The following is a 16,729-nucleotide window of genomic DNA, read 5'->3' as shown; positions in this document are numbered from 1 at the left end:
CACATATAAAAACTCGATAGGTTTAACTACACGAACATTACAGGAGACAAGTCTGAAATTGCTCGAATGAAAATTACACACTCTCTGGAGAAGGGTGTAATCATAACATAATATAACCCTAGAGGCTCAAAGGCTGTATTTAATATTAAAGGTTTTGATAGAATGAGAACACTTAAATATAGGCTAACTAATTAGTGGTGCTAGATTACAGTTCCAAGATTAAGTCGCTAGTACATCTAGATCTAACATTAATGTTAGACCTGTTAATGACAGAAATTTAGCTTTATACATCTAAACTAGACATTAGATTTGGGTGCATAGATTGAAAGCACCTTGTATTGAATCTACTCAGATCTAGATATAACCCTGCTTCATCAATTCTAGATTTAGATTTATTAACAAGATCTAGATCTATTAAACATTATAGGCCCAATGTAGTGGTTAGTAATTGTATTGGCTGATTGTAAATCATGTCTTACACCAACTAATGTACTAGACTTTAGGTCTAATTGCAGTTATAACTTTATTTCTAGACCCTAGGTCCATCATCATACAAATTGTAGCCTATATTATAGGCATACTTATACCTATACTAACTATTAAACTAGGCATTGCATTGGGACAGATCTAATGACTAAGTTAATAGATCTAGATGTAACATTTGTTCTAAAAGTTAGGCCCTTGTTGCATATATTGCCAATCTTGCACACCATTTAATATGTTACATCAATCTCGTATTTTCTTTTTGTTGAACATACACTTACTTGTACTTTGTACTCTAGGACTTGTATTTGATCTACAGATGAATGATGGAATAGTGTAATTTACTTCTGTATGCAAATTCGGTCTCACTGTATTTCAGTGGGCAGCTTTTAAAAGTTAAAACTGCAAGCGTAATACACACAAATAACGTAACACTGTGTCGTATTTATTTATCGTAAGGCAGTTGCGTTATATCCTAGGGGAGGGCATAATTATTAATTAATAGGCATTATAGGCCAGAGTAAATTTTGCCCCCTTCACACCTGCTCCCGGGGGCGACTGCCCCTTACCCCTCTTGCTACGCTACTGCATAAAGTTCAACCCCACATTTCTCAGCGTAGCAGGTTCGCCCTATTTTTCTATACATAAAGTTAAAAACCCCATTTCTAAAACATGAAATTTCAACCCCATGTTTCAAGACATAATAGTTGAGACCCAAATTTCAAGACATAGTAATTCAACCCCATATTTCTAAACAGAAGTTAAACTCTCATTTCTAAATATAATATTTCCACCCGACATTTCGAGACATAGTTATTTCATATTTTGAAAAAAGTAGTTCCGCCCTTCTATAAATAAAGTTCAACCCCACATTTCTAAACATAGTAGTTCAGCTTCATATTATAAACGTACTAATTTACCCCAAACTTCTAGACGTAGTGTTCCAGTTCCACATTTTCAGACATATAAGTGGTTCAACCAATGTTTATAGACATAGTTTTCAGTACCACATTTAAATTTAAAACACCAAGTAACAATAACATTCAGTTTTTGTACGAAAAACGTTTTAATTCGGATAGAAGATGTTTAAAGTTTTTAACAGTTTGAGAAAAATCGTTAACCACAAAAGTAAATTTTACACTTTTTTTTTTTTTACACAATGCGTGATATACAAGTTATTTTATTCTGTTGTGAGAGCTGGTGGTAAGGCCGCTCGACTCACAATCTGCTGTTTGCGGGATCAAACCCCGTTGCCAGAGATATTCGCTCTTTCACCCATTGAGACCAAGAGTTGGTGGTGAGTGCTGCCTTCCCTCTATTCTCTCAGATCAAAAGTAGGGCAAACTATCACAGGTATCCCCTGTGTAGCTTTGCGTGGATATCCAAAAATAACCAACCTACAAAGAATGAAGCTACCCAATTTAATTTTCAATGTAATCTGCTTACTACATCTTTTGTCTTGCTGGTGTATTTATTTATCAAATTAAAGCCCCCCCAGCCTATAACACTAAAAACTAGGTTTCGATACCCGTGATGGGCACAGCACATATAGCCCATTAGCTTTGCGCTTAACAACATACAAACAAAATTAAAGTTTATTTATAATAGATGAAATAAACGAACAATTTAAATCTCCTGAGCTAGCCAAACATTTTGAGACATTACTAAGATAACGATTGAAAATATTAGGATTATCCCCTAAAGCGAAACAACTTTAGGTATCATCTACTATGGACAGTCTCCACTGGTCCTCGAAATTTAATTTCTAACGTTCGTATTTATATTCTCCACATTTCGTGGGGTGGAACTTATTTATTCCATTATAGGAAAATCCCACAACCAAAACTTTCAGGTTCCACGATCGAGAATCTCGCCATCAGAAAATGAGCGTCAATTTTCTCTGTAATTAACATTGTCTTTTGACCAAAGTATAACAGCTACATGATCCTGTACACTGTTACGCGTTTATTCAAGCCAACAATCCCGAATTTTTGAAAGGGGGGAAAAAAAGCAATGCTTGTTAGCAGGATATCAAGTAATATATGTATGAAATATGATACGATTCTGAAATACCCTGTGCCATGTCCAAATTATCACGAATTCTCGGTGTACTGTTCTTGAAGTTTTATTTTCCTAAGACAAATACTTCTGAAGATGTAATCATTTTGAATGTCAGTTTTCTTTAAAATAACTTTTGTTTTGGACGGGGATAAACACTTTTTTTTTCTTTCGAGATCGTTATTAATAATAATGTTGCTGTTGTTTTCTTGGCGCAGATAAGTTTACGAACTTACAGCGCTAAAATCTAGAGTTCGATTCCCTGCGGTGAACAGAGCGCAGCTAGCTTATCGTGTAACTTTGCACTAAAAGAACAAAGAAATGAAAATAATGGTATAGATACGTCATTGTGAGTGCACAAACATTTAGATACATTTTCGTGTTTTATGCTCAAATCTAGAATAAATCTATTATGTCATACAAGTTTCTTTGCAGTGAGGTTGGAGTATTTTGAAACCATGTATGTTATTAGTGTGTAGCTCAATGTGGTACAAGCACCTCTAATGTCGACACCCACTCTTTCGGAAGAATTGTGAGAGACTGGTTGAATATCAATAGTTTGATTAAAGTTTGACAATCCATTACAGAGCTGCCAATGTCCTAGCTGTGAATACATGTGTAAATGTTATCTCCAGGACAATAAGAAACACATTAGCACGATGTGTAGCTTAGGAGAGATAACAAAACTCTGTAGTGTCTATCAGAGTTCAAATAATGAGATGAAAAAAGCTGGAGGAGAGAGAGAGAGAGAGTGCTCTTTACAGATGAATTCATATTGTTTGGCAACACTCAACCAAAGTTTTGTCAATGGCTGAGAGAACAGCAGTATAAACGTACAAGATCTATAGTGAAGTGTGGTGGAGGACCGATACAGCTGTGGGCTGCATCTCTCGGCCAGTGGTATTGGAAATGTACTCAAATTTAATGATACCACAACTGCTTACAGGTAAAAGCAGATTTTTATCCAGTATGTCATTCCCAGGGGAACAACGGCTGTTGGGTGGGGATTAATTTTCCAATAAGACAATAATCTCAACAAGCAGAAAATGTAGTGGGAGAAAAAAAAAAGAGGCCGATGGCTATTGCCCAATGTGTGAAAATACGTTTTATTTCATAATCTGAATCATACGCAGACAGACATTGTTTCTGGTTATCCTCTATGTATCAGTACAAGAAACCAATACATATATATTTCAGATAAACATTTCTAATTAAGATAGCTTTAAAGAAAGTTTAACATATTTACTAATATCATTTCTAAACTGTTTTTTCGAGGAAATCATATCTTAATTACTATGTTTTAGTCAATAAGGTTTAGGCTATCGGATGTAGGTGAACTAGTTTTTAGCGCGTACGAACTGTGAATGCGAGGGTTCATGCTTCGCGTCGCATTGCCGAAAAGCGTGCTACTCATTTTGAGGCCGCGGGTGCACTGTTAGTGTCGGCCAAGTCTCAATATTCGGCCACACAGGAGTAGCCAAAGAGTTGGAGATGGGTGTTCTTGACTAGCTGCCTTCCTTCTAATCTGTTAGTTCAAAATTAGGACGGCTATGCGTAGATTGTCCATGTGTAGCTTGGCACGAAAATTATAAAATAATCAATCAATTATATAAGTAGAATTTAAGGCCAACAAAGGATCTGTTGGTCCATATAGGTCATCCCATCCACTAAGCTAAACTTTAAAAATAAAACATTCAAAGTCAGCCCTTATCACTCAAATTAAATGCCTCTACCACGTCAGAAGGCAACCCATTCCATAGGCCAAACACCCTTTTAAAAATAAAGCTGTCTTAGCCGAAGATGACTACTATTCTACCAGAATTTATATTTGTGTCCCCTAGTCTGACCACTAATTACGAGAATACACTGCATCAATACTATCAATTACCTTTACAATCTTAACCATCTCAATCAATTCCCCTTTAATTCTTCTTTTTTCAAGAGAAATTTTCAGAGATCTTAACTTGTCATCGTATGACAAGCTTTCCATCCCAAGTATCATCCAAGTAGCCCCCCCTCCCTCTGAACTCTTTCCAACAATTCAATGTCCTACCTTAGGTAAGGCACCCAAGGCTGAAGAAAACACTCCAAACGTAGCCTAACCAATGACCTATACAATGAATTTATAACTTCTTTAGACTTGCATTCAGTATTTCTGTAAATACAACTTAAAATACTATTTGTCCTATCACAAGCAATAGCACATTGTTTGGATGACTTAAAATACTGATCAGCTTTAACACTAAGATCCTTTTCTATATAGAAGTTAGAAGAGTATTGCATATATCACGTGACATTAGCTGCCCAATCAGGTTATTGGTAAAGAATATCATCCACAACAATTAGGTGAGAAGTCTAATTGGTTTTAATCATATACTCACCTTTATACCTGTTTGTTACTGTAAGGAGTTTCAGGTGTGTTGTTTTTTTGTCACCTTATAAGAAATTTAGTTGATTCTCATGGTAGTTGTTTTTTTAGAACAATGCGTTTGTTGAATGTTTACCTAATGCCTTTGAATGATTATTTTAACTGAAACTATAGCTCGTCTAAAAGGAACATGTACACTAATTTCTTGTTCACTTTCTCATAGGCGGAGCTAAGTTCACAAGGAGATGACTTTACCCGCCAGATGTGGCATATGTATGCCGCGTTTGAAGAGTTGGTGGGAGACCATTTAGATCCTCACACTCAGAGATCACGTTGTAAGGAAAACCTAAGTGACGACGAGGAGAGTAAGCGATTGTTTCTTCCTCACACCTATGTCGACAAGACAACGGTCACTCAAATCAGCACAGAAAGAATAGTTTCTCGAGGATCGTCTCTTCCCGACGTCCGACTGGACTACACCCCCACCAAACAATCCCACCGTGTGTCATCTATTTACGGGTCCCCCGGAGTCAGGCGGAAGAGGATGAGTGAAAGTAATAATCATTCTCAAAGACAGAGCCATCTTCAACATCATCGCAGTCGATCAGAGCCTTCAGCCAATCCGTTGCTTGATACTATTAGTGTACTGACGTATGATCCATGTGATTCAGATGACTACTACGATTTGGCTACCGTGTATCAGCAACGCCGACTCACAGTCAAGGAAAAAGGAGAAGAAAAGACAAGAAGATCTCCATCTACTCATCATCACGGTGACGGAGACAAGGACTCTATTGGATACGCCGGCTCAAATTCTATTGATAGCGGATATAAAAGTCTTTGCCCAACACCGGAGATCTCGGAAAGCTTTTATTACGGGCAAGAAGGAAAAATCATTGGATCATCTGGGTCCAGTAGAAGAGGAACGTCTTCAGATGCATCAAGTACTAGTTCTTCTCCTAGCAAAAACAAAGATAGTGTCAAACCGAAAATCATGATGGGAACAAAAGTGATGGGAAGACAGTGCCAAAGACTTCAAATCGGGCATTCCATTGGCTCGCGGCGATCAGAATCGGCTCTGTATGACGTGAATCTAGATCATCTCATGTATTTACGACAATCCTTACTTAGTGCCATCCAGAAATGTGAGTCAGTGTCGTCTTCGTCTAGAGATAGTAGCCCAACAGTTACCAATCGCTCCTGTGGCTCTCCTGCAAAACTCGGTGGTAGTAACAGCCATAGCCCTAAACATCAGCGATCACCCCAGCTGGATAGGAGGAGGACGAGTCCTCAAACACTAGGGGTCACTGAACACAAATATCCACAGCACGAGCTACCAGGAAATGTCACTTCAACAATGTCGTCATCTTCTGGGTCTCAGTACCACAAAACAGTGCGGTTTGATACTGATGTCAAAGTTACTAAGAAACAAGCTGCTATGGCCAGTCCGCGTATCACCAACAAACATTCCAAGTCAATATTGAAAGATTCCTTATGTGCTAGTCTGAGATCAAATTTCGAGTCGGGTTCGACTCTCACTCCGGACTGTACGCTAGAGGAGGAAATCGACGCTCTACTTTATGGAAAGGCGGAATACTACGACATGGAAAGCGTGGACGATTTTCCTTGTAGCTATGTGACCATGATTGAAGAAAAGTACCGGTGTGGAAAAACCAGTGTAGCGAAGGTGAAAAAGTTGAAAGGTAAGCTTTTTTTTTATGCCTCATTATCTCAGGTTTCTCAAAACTTAAAATGGCGACAGTCGTAAGTAGAAAGCAAATCGTCACATATTCTGTTAGTGTTAAGAGAACAGTTGTTTTCCAGACGACACAGTCAACGTTTTCCACAGACACTATCAACCCAACCTACTGAAGCCATTATTAGAGTTTCTGATTGAAAGTAATGCGTCTTTGAAGAGCACTTCAAGTCAAATAATCGAATATCCAATATTGTGTAGGAATCCCTTTAGTAAGGGAACGAGCTTCTATGTTAGAGTTATTCTAATGAATTAAGTATGAATTACAATTCTATAGTCTTAAAGCCTTGATTTCTTTTGAGGCACGTTATTTATTTAGGGTTATTTAGTTTGCTTCACAGAAGAATCTACTTCATAAATTATTTGTGGAATATTAGTTTAATTATTCATTTAATGTTAAATAGCATACAAACTAAGTTTAGGAATATCTTTCATAAAAGCATGCCCAAGTTTGTTTTTATTTGCACTTGACATTAATCCTGTCGTTTCTTAAATACGAGTCCCGGCATGGCCAGGTTGTTAGGGCACTCGACTCGCAATCTGAGGGTCGCGGGTTCGAATCTCCGTCCCACCAAACATGCTCGCCCTTTCAGCCGTGGGGGGCGTTATAATGTGACGGTCAATCCCACTATTCGTTGGTAAAAGATTAGTTCAAGAGATGGCGGTGGGTGGTGATGAGTAGCTGCCTTCCCTCTAGTCTTATACTGCTAAATTAGGGACGGCTAGTGCAGATAGCCCTCGTGTAGCTTTGCGCGAAATTCAAAACAAACAAATCTTAAATGCGAATTGAAAAAAAACATTTGGCTTTTCTAGAACAGTTCAACCGAAACAATGCTTTTGTATTTTATGTGTGTGTTTATGAAAACATGTAATTGATTTTCCTGATTTTAATAAAGGACGGTCAAATTGCAAAATAATTTCAATCAATATTTAGTTGAGTATCATGCATCGTAATAATTTCAAACAATATTTAGTTGAGTATCATTGTTTGAAATTATTACGATGCATGATACTCAACTAAATACTGTTTGAAATTATTACGATGCATATTTAGTTGAGTATCATGCATCGTAATGATTTCAAACAATATTCAGTTAAGTATCATTCATTGTAATACTACTTAGTTGAGTATAATACATCATAACAACACTGTTTACACTTGAGTGGAAGATATACTAATGTTTCCACTGGATCTTGTAAGGCCTCTTATTTTCTAGAAAACTGAATGTATACTGTTCCGGATAGCACTTTTTTGTTGTTAATAAAGAACAACATCGCTAGATTGTTAGTTAAAAAAATAAAACGATTACTGATTTTACTTGTGAAAATATAAACAACTCACGATAATTTGCATGCACATGATAATTAATCCTTTAATATCTACTAAATACACAACTGATTAAAATTATGGATATTGTTCGATCTTGGTAGTTTAAGCTATCTACATCAATGGATTAAGCCTGTGTATCTTGGAAATATCGGTTTTCTAGTATAACGGGAATAATAAAACACATGGCACTTTCTAACCGTATCAACATGTTGATGACACTCATAGAGATAGATGCGAAACTTCAAACGGTCATCATCCTCAAAGGAATGTTAGGCTTTGCTCTAGTAGGTAGGAGTTAGGCAGATATCTGGTGAGGAATTGTTAGTTCGGTAGGATTGGGGTTGAAGCCATTCGTAATTATTAGTGTGTGCTTGTCTCCTCTCCTCCCCATCTATTTATCTTCCAAGTGAACGGACGACACTAAGATGTTGATGTTTGCGAATGGTATGGCTTCCTTGGGCGAGATGCATGTACAAAAAAAAAACAGTGTGGACAAAAACAAAATAAAAACAAAGCTATGTCAGGTTTCTGCTGGTCCCTATAATTTAGAGTGATACCTGCCATCATAGAGTAGTAGACGAGTACACCTTCCCGTGAAGGCGCGAGGAACAGTAGCACGTGGCCCCTCCCTGCCCCCTATCACGTGACGTGTTCCACACGCAACCTCTTACGTCCCAGACCTTGATCATTATCTGTACGTGCGCGCGAGGAATTTTAAGTAGTGAGGTCTTCAAAGCAACGACGTGATACTAGTAGACCGTCGACGACGTCAGCAAATTTCTTTTAATCTCTTCTCTGGTTCTCATTATTTAGAACAACACAGTAAGCCTATCATTTATTGGATAACGTTAAATTATCTCGTTAGATATGGAGTGGGTAATTTGGCTTCCTGAAAAACGGACATTTCTCAACTTTTAATAAGAATTAGGAACAATCTTTTGTTGAACATTGCACGTAAAAAGCTTCAATTGTAGCATACAAATAATTAATTTAAATAAACAAAGACGTGGAGTTACGGTTCTCGTAATTATTGTCGAATTAAGGTAACACATTTCTGGTGTGTATCAACTATTTAGATCCAGGTTTTTTAACTTTTTTTTGGTGGTATTGATGTTGTTGCTGTTGTTGATTTTGTTGATGCGTAAAAAAATATTATGCTTCACAGTGACTTTAAATATAAGAATTTAGGCCAAACTGAAGAAGCAATTCGCACACCATTCTTTTATCATAAATTGATTTCAACAACTAAAGTGGACCAAAATATAAAATATTGCTAATAGGGCTAAATTGTGAACACAATATCTTCTGTTCAGTTGGTTGGGAAAAACCTTTCGGTGGATGGAGTATATAAACGACTGACATTAAACTTTACAACACGAGTAGAAATTCAATTTGTTTTAGGGTAGTCTTAATAGTGGTGTGTTACAGGGGAATCAACGTTTCGGGGTTTGTTCTCGTCAGAAATACTGATAGATTTTTTTTGGCCCTTGGGGTGATTTATGTTCTAGTCATTAGCTGCAAGTATGATTAATATTAACAGGTACAGATGTTGTTTAAAGCGCCAGAAGGCTACAATTATGGGGTACAGGCCTTTTCCTAATTCCTGAATATTTACTTTAGGTTGATGGAGCAACTCTATTAAACTACTACATTTGAAACTGTTTTTTGTTTTTGAATATGAAATGACTTTTCTTGTTTTTTAAGGGATACTCATAAGATCCGTTTTACCATTGTAAATGCGCCTATTCTCAACGGGATTACATCCCATGGGCTAAACGGTCAGGTCAGAGACCCCAAGGTTGAGGCATAACCATCCTTAATTTGATACTACTGTCCTGAGGGTGGTCAACCGGCCAGTAGCACTCGTAGCCTACACGACTACTCGTAATCGAATAGCGGAATTAGCTGTCACTTTCTAATGCGCCCACAGCTGAAAGTGCAGCGCACGTTTAGCAGTATATCGTGGACTCGAACCTTAGTATACATACATACATACATATATATGTTGACAGTTCGTATTATGATTTCCCCCTAAAAATCAACTATGCACATGTTCACCAAACGGAATGTATTTCTAATAAAGCTTACTCATCGTATTGTTCTACTTCTTATATACACCTTCATTATTGTAATGGGCCGGGTGATTGATGTACCTAGTCTTCATATCGGAAGGTTGTATGTTTCGACTTGTTCAACACTTGAAAAAGTAAGTGAAAATTCAATTTGAAGTTATATGTTTAGTGACTGAGGCCACAGGACTGGTAATAGCTGACAGAGGACTGATGACTGGGAGAATATGTTTATCAAAACTGGTTGGTAAGATATGACAAATAATTGTCCGAATGCAGGTGTCATCTGGTAATTGGTGGCACATGTGTCGAAAATATTGGCATGGTTATCAGAAAAAAGAATTTACCTATGTCACGTATACTAATGACAAGTGTTGTGACTGATAAACATGACATGATCAATCACATCTGGCAATTTTTGATATGCAAGTTTATGACGGAATATGCAAACCCATTAAATATGTTGGGAACACTACTATATATATTTCTTATGGGTTTTTTTCTATTAAAAAAATTGTTGAATGTAATGAGTCACAGTTATACATGTTAAACTTTTGAATTTATAGATGTACGTTTGTGACGGGTAATTGCTGTTTACTCACTTACTTTGGTATACCTTAACAGACTGGTCATCCTTGGTATTTAGCACTTGTTGGCAGTTAGTACGGGCTTTAAAAATGTAAAATAAGCGTGTATCGTGGCTGGTAATTTTTTCTGTGTCTGATTTCGGGAAGATGGTGTTAAAACTAGCATCTTACAAGCTACGTGTTCATATTTGCGTGAATGACTTTATTAAAACATAGCGCATAATGATTTAATATATATTTAAACTACGAGTTCATATTTACCTGAATGATTTTCTTAAAACATAGCGCATAATGATTTAATGTGTATTTAATCTACGTGTTCATATTTGTATGAATGATTTTATTAAAACATAGCGCATAATGATTTCATGCATATTTACAGAATATTTGCATACATATGTAACGTGTTGACAAAGGCCTCGTAAATGGTGGATTATTTCGGTACTTATATGGTAGTTACTAATATCTGACTGGTAATTGGATCCACGGTACTAGTATGGTAGTTACTAATATCTGACTGGTAATTGGATCCACGGTACTAGTATGATAGACTGTTAATTGGAACCACACCTCTACTGATCTCCCCAGATTGCTACATAAATAATTTTTTTAACCCCACACTTTTCTTGGGAATTGAGAGGTCTAACACTATTCACCCCCCCCCCCCTGAACAAGTTCAATTTCTAATTTAATTTACATCCTACGGTTGAAACTAACCAGTTTACGCTGAAATATTTTATATCTTACGGTTGAAACTAACCAATTTACATTGAACTATTTTATATCTTACGGTTGAAAACTAACCAATTTACACTGATCTATTTTATATCTTACGGTTGAAACTAACCAATTTACATTGAACTATTTTATATCTTACGGTTAAAACTAACCAATTTACATTGAACTATTTTATATCTTACGGTTGAAACTAACCAATTTACATTGAACTATTTTATATCTTACGGTTGAAACTAACCAATTTACATTGAACTATTTTGTATGTTACGGTTGAAACTAACCAATTTACACTGAACAAAATACCGAAATCAAACTCCGCCCTGTCAACTGTGAACAGGTTGAGGTAATCGAAAACTTGTGTACTTCCTTATTTTACAGACTATTTATTAATTACCTCAATTGTTAAATTTGTTCCTTCTATTTTTCCTGAAAACAAAATTGTAATGCTCCATTTATGTCTATAAAGTATGGGTTTGAGTTTTACAATTATTTTTCAATACCTAAATGTTTTCACACTTTTTTTGTCCTAACATTAGGAACAATAAATAAATACTGGTTACTAGGTGTAACCAGTTGGGCTTTTCGGATATGGAGCCATAATTTAGTAGACTGTTAAGAGATATCATAGTGTTACACGAATAAAGAAATAGACAAAAATGTGTACGAGCTTCAGGGCTACAATGTGCCCCTTATTCACCTTCTTCTGCATAATACAAGTAGTATTTAGTACCGTGTCTTGTAACTAGTGTGCAGGTGTTGATCTCCGTGTTCAGATGTTATCGTTGAATAACAACTTTCTTGCACATGTGGAGGACAATGACGTGTTGTACGATGGGCGTGGCTGATATTACAAAAGACCTGTGACGTGTTGTACGATGGGCGTGGCTGATATTACAAAAGACCTGTATAATACATATGGGCATGTCTTGAGGTGTCAAATGTATAGTGTAATTGTACGTTTTTTTTTGTGTGTTTTTAATTTGGGGGCCTGCTAGTTGTAAAGACAAAAGATGGACGTGTAGAAAAACAAACTACGTTTGAGACGTTAAATAAGTAGGATTTCGGTGAAAAAAGTTACTTAAAACTGCCAAAACATTATCAAAACGGCATTTTCAACAATGCAATTAAGGTTAGGGTAGGCATATATAAAATTCTCATTGTAAGAGTTAGTAGCGTTCTGTTATATTTTTAAAATTAAATTATTTTAAAGAGCTCTAGTTTATGATTGACTGTTTATTGTTAAACACTATGCATTGTTTTACACCGAAGATTAAAGAAAAAAAAGTCCGCATAACTCTTATTTTTTTTATTTATCGAAATAAAAATTAAGTGTCTATATGTGTGTGTGTGTTAAAAAACGAGTCTGTTATACATAATATAAATCTGACATTAATCCTAAAATAATGTATTTTCTGAAATTGGAAAAAGTTAAAAACGATGTTTGTAATAATCAGTCCTACACTAATCTGCACCTTGAAGTTTTAGGATGTGTTTTTTTATTCAACTTAGACGTTGAAAAAAATACAAAAATAACAAGTAAAGTTTTCATGGACCTTGTCCAACAGGAAATAAAACTGTCATTCATAACATGGAAAGCTATTTGATTTTTTCAATGTTAAGATTAACATATGGCCATGAATGTTAATCGCGAAAGTAGTATCCATATTACAAACCCAACGAGTACGTGTGAAACAACTAGCATCTTGATGCCCATAATTATATACGTCATTGGATTGTCACTTTCAAATACTGAACGTTTTTTTGTGTTGTAACTTTTTGTTGTTGAAACGAATAAAATATCGTGGTTCTGGCTTTTACACAAGCAGATATTACGCTAGGACTGTTTAGCATTTTAAAGTCCTTTTTTCTTAGTTTCATATTGTAGAACGAAATTAAATGATAAAACTGAAGCGGTGCCTATAAGTGAAATAAATCTGAGAAAGATCAGTTGAATAAACATATTTCAAACATGTTGCAGTTTTTACTGAGATATCTCGAAGAATGTTCAAGAGATTTTTAAAACGTTTTAAGAAGAAAGAAACATGATGCTTTTGACAATTTGTTTAATAATTCAGTTAATTCCAATAGATTATATATTCCGCGTAATATGAAAAAAAATTAATTGCTTCAGTGAATATTTTATTATTTTATGTTGCATCTTAATCGCTTACTTTTTAACGGCTCAGTTGATCACAGAAGAATTTTTGATGTTTAAATATTGTTATTTTATCCTTAATTTCAATACTTTTCTATCAAAAACTGTCAAATAAACCAGGTCAAAGAATCACTGCCCAAAAATCTGGCATATCTTCCCTCTATTGTCGTGCGAAAAAGTAAAATGATAAAATTACTCAAAGCATTTTGATGGTTAATTAGTATCTTCGCAATAAAATATGAACAACAATTATTTTTGTATTATTTCTTAGAAAGCTGGTTACGTAAGTTTCTAAAGAGGAGAAATATTTGAGTAGTTAATAATATTTTCGTAGTGTATTATTCATGACGGATTAATTTAGGATTTACACTAAGGGCTCATCTGCACATAGCCGTCATTAATTTTGAGCTAATAGATTAGAGGGAAGGCAGGTAGTCAACAGCACTCACTGCCAACCTTGGAATACATTCGTTTGACCGAATATTAGGACTTGACCCCCATTCTTATTGCTCCTACGACCCCAAAGTGTGAACCGTGATTCACAGCCCAGGCACACTAACCACTTGATTACGTCCGGCTCGTGAACTGTACAGGACAACGACTAACTAGGGCACCCATTTTTTCCGCTCCATTTAATTATAATTTGAATTTTAACATTTTCTTCTATGCATCAAAGGCTTGTTTAAAGTTTTGCAAGAAGGGGAAGAATCTTTCAACTTTATAAACTGAAACAACTATTCAAGGTTTATTGTGTTTTTTATTTTTTTACATAAGTTATAACGAATATAAGATTGATTTATAGTTTCTTTTAAAATTTCATTAGAGCGACAAGTGAAAGAAATGTATTTCACATTTGCATGATCATCAATAATAACTGTATAATATATCTATTTTCAAGTTGTTCCTACACACAACTAGGGCTAACACAATGAATACTTAGTGTGAAAGGCAAACCTAGTGTCAACGTATTTAGTTATTTTATATGCAGAGCTGATAACATGCGTGTCTAAAAAGAAGTTGCCCTAAGGATTAAATTTAGGCTTAACAATCCATTATACATCCACTATAAATAAAGGCCACCTACTGGTGGTATTAAATTTTTCCCCTCCCAGATCTTAAGATCTATGCCATAGAGAAACTTAGCCTGCAGATTAAATACATATTCACAGCTACAGAACATGTGTATATTGCTTACTTTTTTTAATTACGTTTGTTTATAATATAATTATCTCTCTCATTGATAAAAAAAAAATTTCTCCTTAATACATTTATTTAAAATGCTGAAATAAAATGGTGCCGAAGCGCCAGTTTTGGTATGATCGTAATGTTTTATTTGATTGTTTTACTATACATAGATCCTCGAAGTTTTTAGTCACTAAATACCAGTTTTTTGATTATTTCGAAATTTCAGATGTATTATTATTTTCTATTGATGTTATATTTTACCATATAAAAACAATAATGCAATAGCTGTAGGCCCTTCTTCTAATTACAACTAGTCCATAAAGTTTTTTAGCTGTAATCGTCGATCGTAAATTATGGCCAGAAAGCTGACTGTTCAAACCTTACCTGGTTATCCAATCAAACCCCGACATTGCTTTGATTTTTTTAGTGCTTTTGATATGTAAATACAAACAAGCTTTAAGCTTGTTCAATTTTTAAACCATTTGAAAAAAACACTCATGCAATAGCGTGGAGTAGGACAATGAAGAATTAAGTATTCATTCATCGCTCTAAAATAACCTTTATACTTGAGACAAAAATATATTATACCAAGGAAAGTGTAGTTTGAATATATATTGTTATAGCAGAAAATTTATAGTCTTGATAGTCACGTCAAAGATTTCACGCCATGTTTGATACATTTGTAATGGTTAGTGGAATGGAAGACATTGAAACCGAAACGCGCACACTGTGTAAATACACTTCCTTTGTCAAAGTTGGTTGATTGATTTTTCACTTAATTAGAAGACAACCAGAACTCAATCAGTCAGGCAATATAATGTAGTTATATACATAAGGCGAAAATTTACGAGCTGCCGTTTTCCTTTCTTACTGCAAACTTAATGATTTATATGTATGCTATTGCGCCCCATCGTGTGGCAACCATTTAGGCTAACTTGATCAGTCAAGGACTGATGGGGCGTTCTACAGTCAAAATGTTTTATATATGTATATAACCACAAAACTCAATTGTAACATCGCCGCAAGTCCGAACTAATTAATGGGGTTTCAGAGGTTCTTTATATGTGATGATTCTTTCAAGAAATAAAAAATACGAACGGGCGTGGTTGGCGGGCGTGAAGATGAAGTTTGGAATTCCAATGGCGACCACTGTTCATAGCGTAGTCATCAACAAAAACCTTTGAACGACTTGGGCTGACATAAAAAGTGTACTGTAGTTTGTGTACACATGTTTTGAAGTTTGATTAGTATTAACCTTTAGAGATAAACAGACAATAGCCTGACTCTTTTGTTAGTGCAAAATCTGACGAAATGTACTGAGTAGTCGTATTTGAATACAGTATATGTGCCAAGAACTCGATTTTCTCAACATTTTTAAGTGGTTACTGACAGTAGAGGCTTAAACGCCGAAAGCCATCGAACTATTGAAAACCACATTCTCTTAAATTTATGGGGAAAAACCCTGCAGTTGACTTGATTTTTATAACACATTTAACTACTAACAGCAATATATTATTCAGGTTGTTTTCCTTAAAGTAAAGCTTTGCACATCAGTCGCGCTTGTAGACATATTGACGATATTCTTATACTGAATTATCTAGGCTTTCTTTGACACAGCCGAATGAAGTTATCCACCTGAACTCATTCTAGAAATAAAAAAACAAACTTTCACTAAAAACAAGACACAATATCTAGATAATATCGGTATCATTAATCCAACATTCAAGTTCAAAGTTTTCAATAAAACGGACACTTTCAGCCTGGCATTATCTTATGGTTAGAGCGCTCAACTTGCTATTTGCGGGTCACGGGTTCAAATCCCATCACCAAACATGCTCACCTTTGCAGCCACAGACGCGTTATAATGTGACGGTCAATCCCACTATTCGATTAGAGTAGCCTAAGAGTTGTCGGTGGGTGATATTGATAAGCTGCCTTCTCTCTAGTCTATCACTTCTATTAAGTCGTCAAGAAATTAATGTCGCGTTTTGGAACACTTT

At 35.5% G+C, this 16,729-nt stretch overlaps 1 protein-coding gene across 1 annotated transcript in view; it reads left to right on the top strand.

The window, feature by feature from the left end:
• LOC106463030 overlaps window positions 1-16,729 on the top strand; it is a 73,253-nt gene that overhangs the window by 46,758 nt on the left and 9,766 nt on the right. Inside the window, exon 4 of the mRNA XM_022390441.1 lies at window positions 5,133-6,612. Within this exon, the coding sequence (XP_022246149.1) occupies window positions 5,133-6,612 (1,480 nt within the window). The remainder of the gene's footprint in view (window positions 1-5,132; window positions 6,613-16,729) is intronic.

Source organism: Limulus polyphemus, unplaced genomic scaffold, assembly GCF_000517525.1.
Source record: "Limulus polyphemus unplaced genomic scaffold, Limulus_polyphemus-2.1.2 Scaffold1307, whole genome shotgun sequence".
NCBI lineage: Eukaryota > Metazoa > Arthropoda > Merostomata > Xiphosura > Limulidae > Limulus > Limulus polyphemus.
This window is presented reverse-complemented; position numbering and strand designations above follow the sequence as displayed.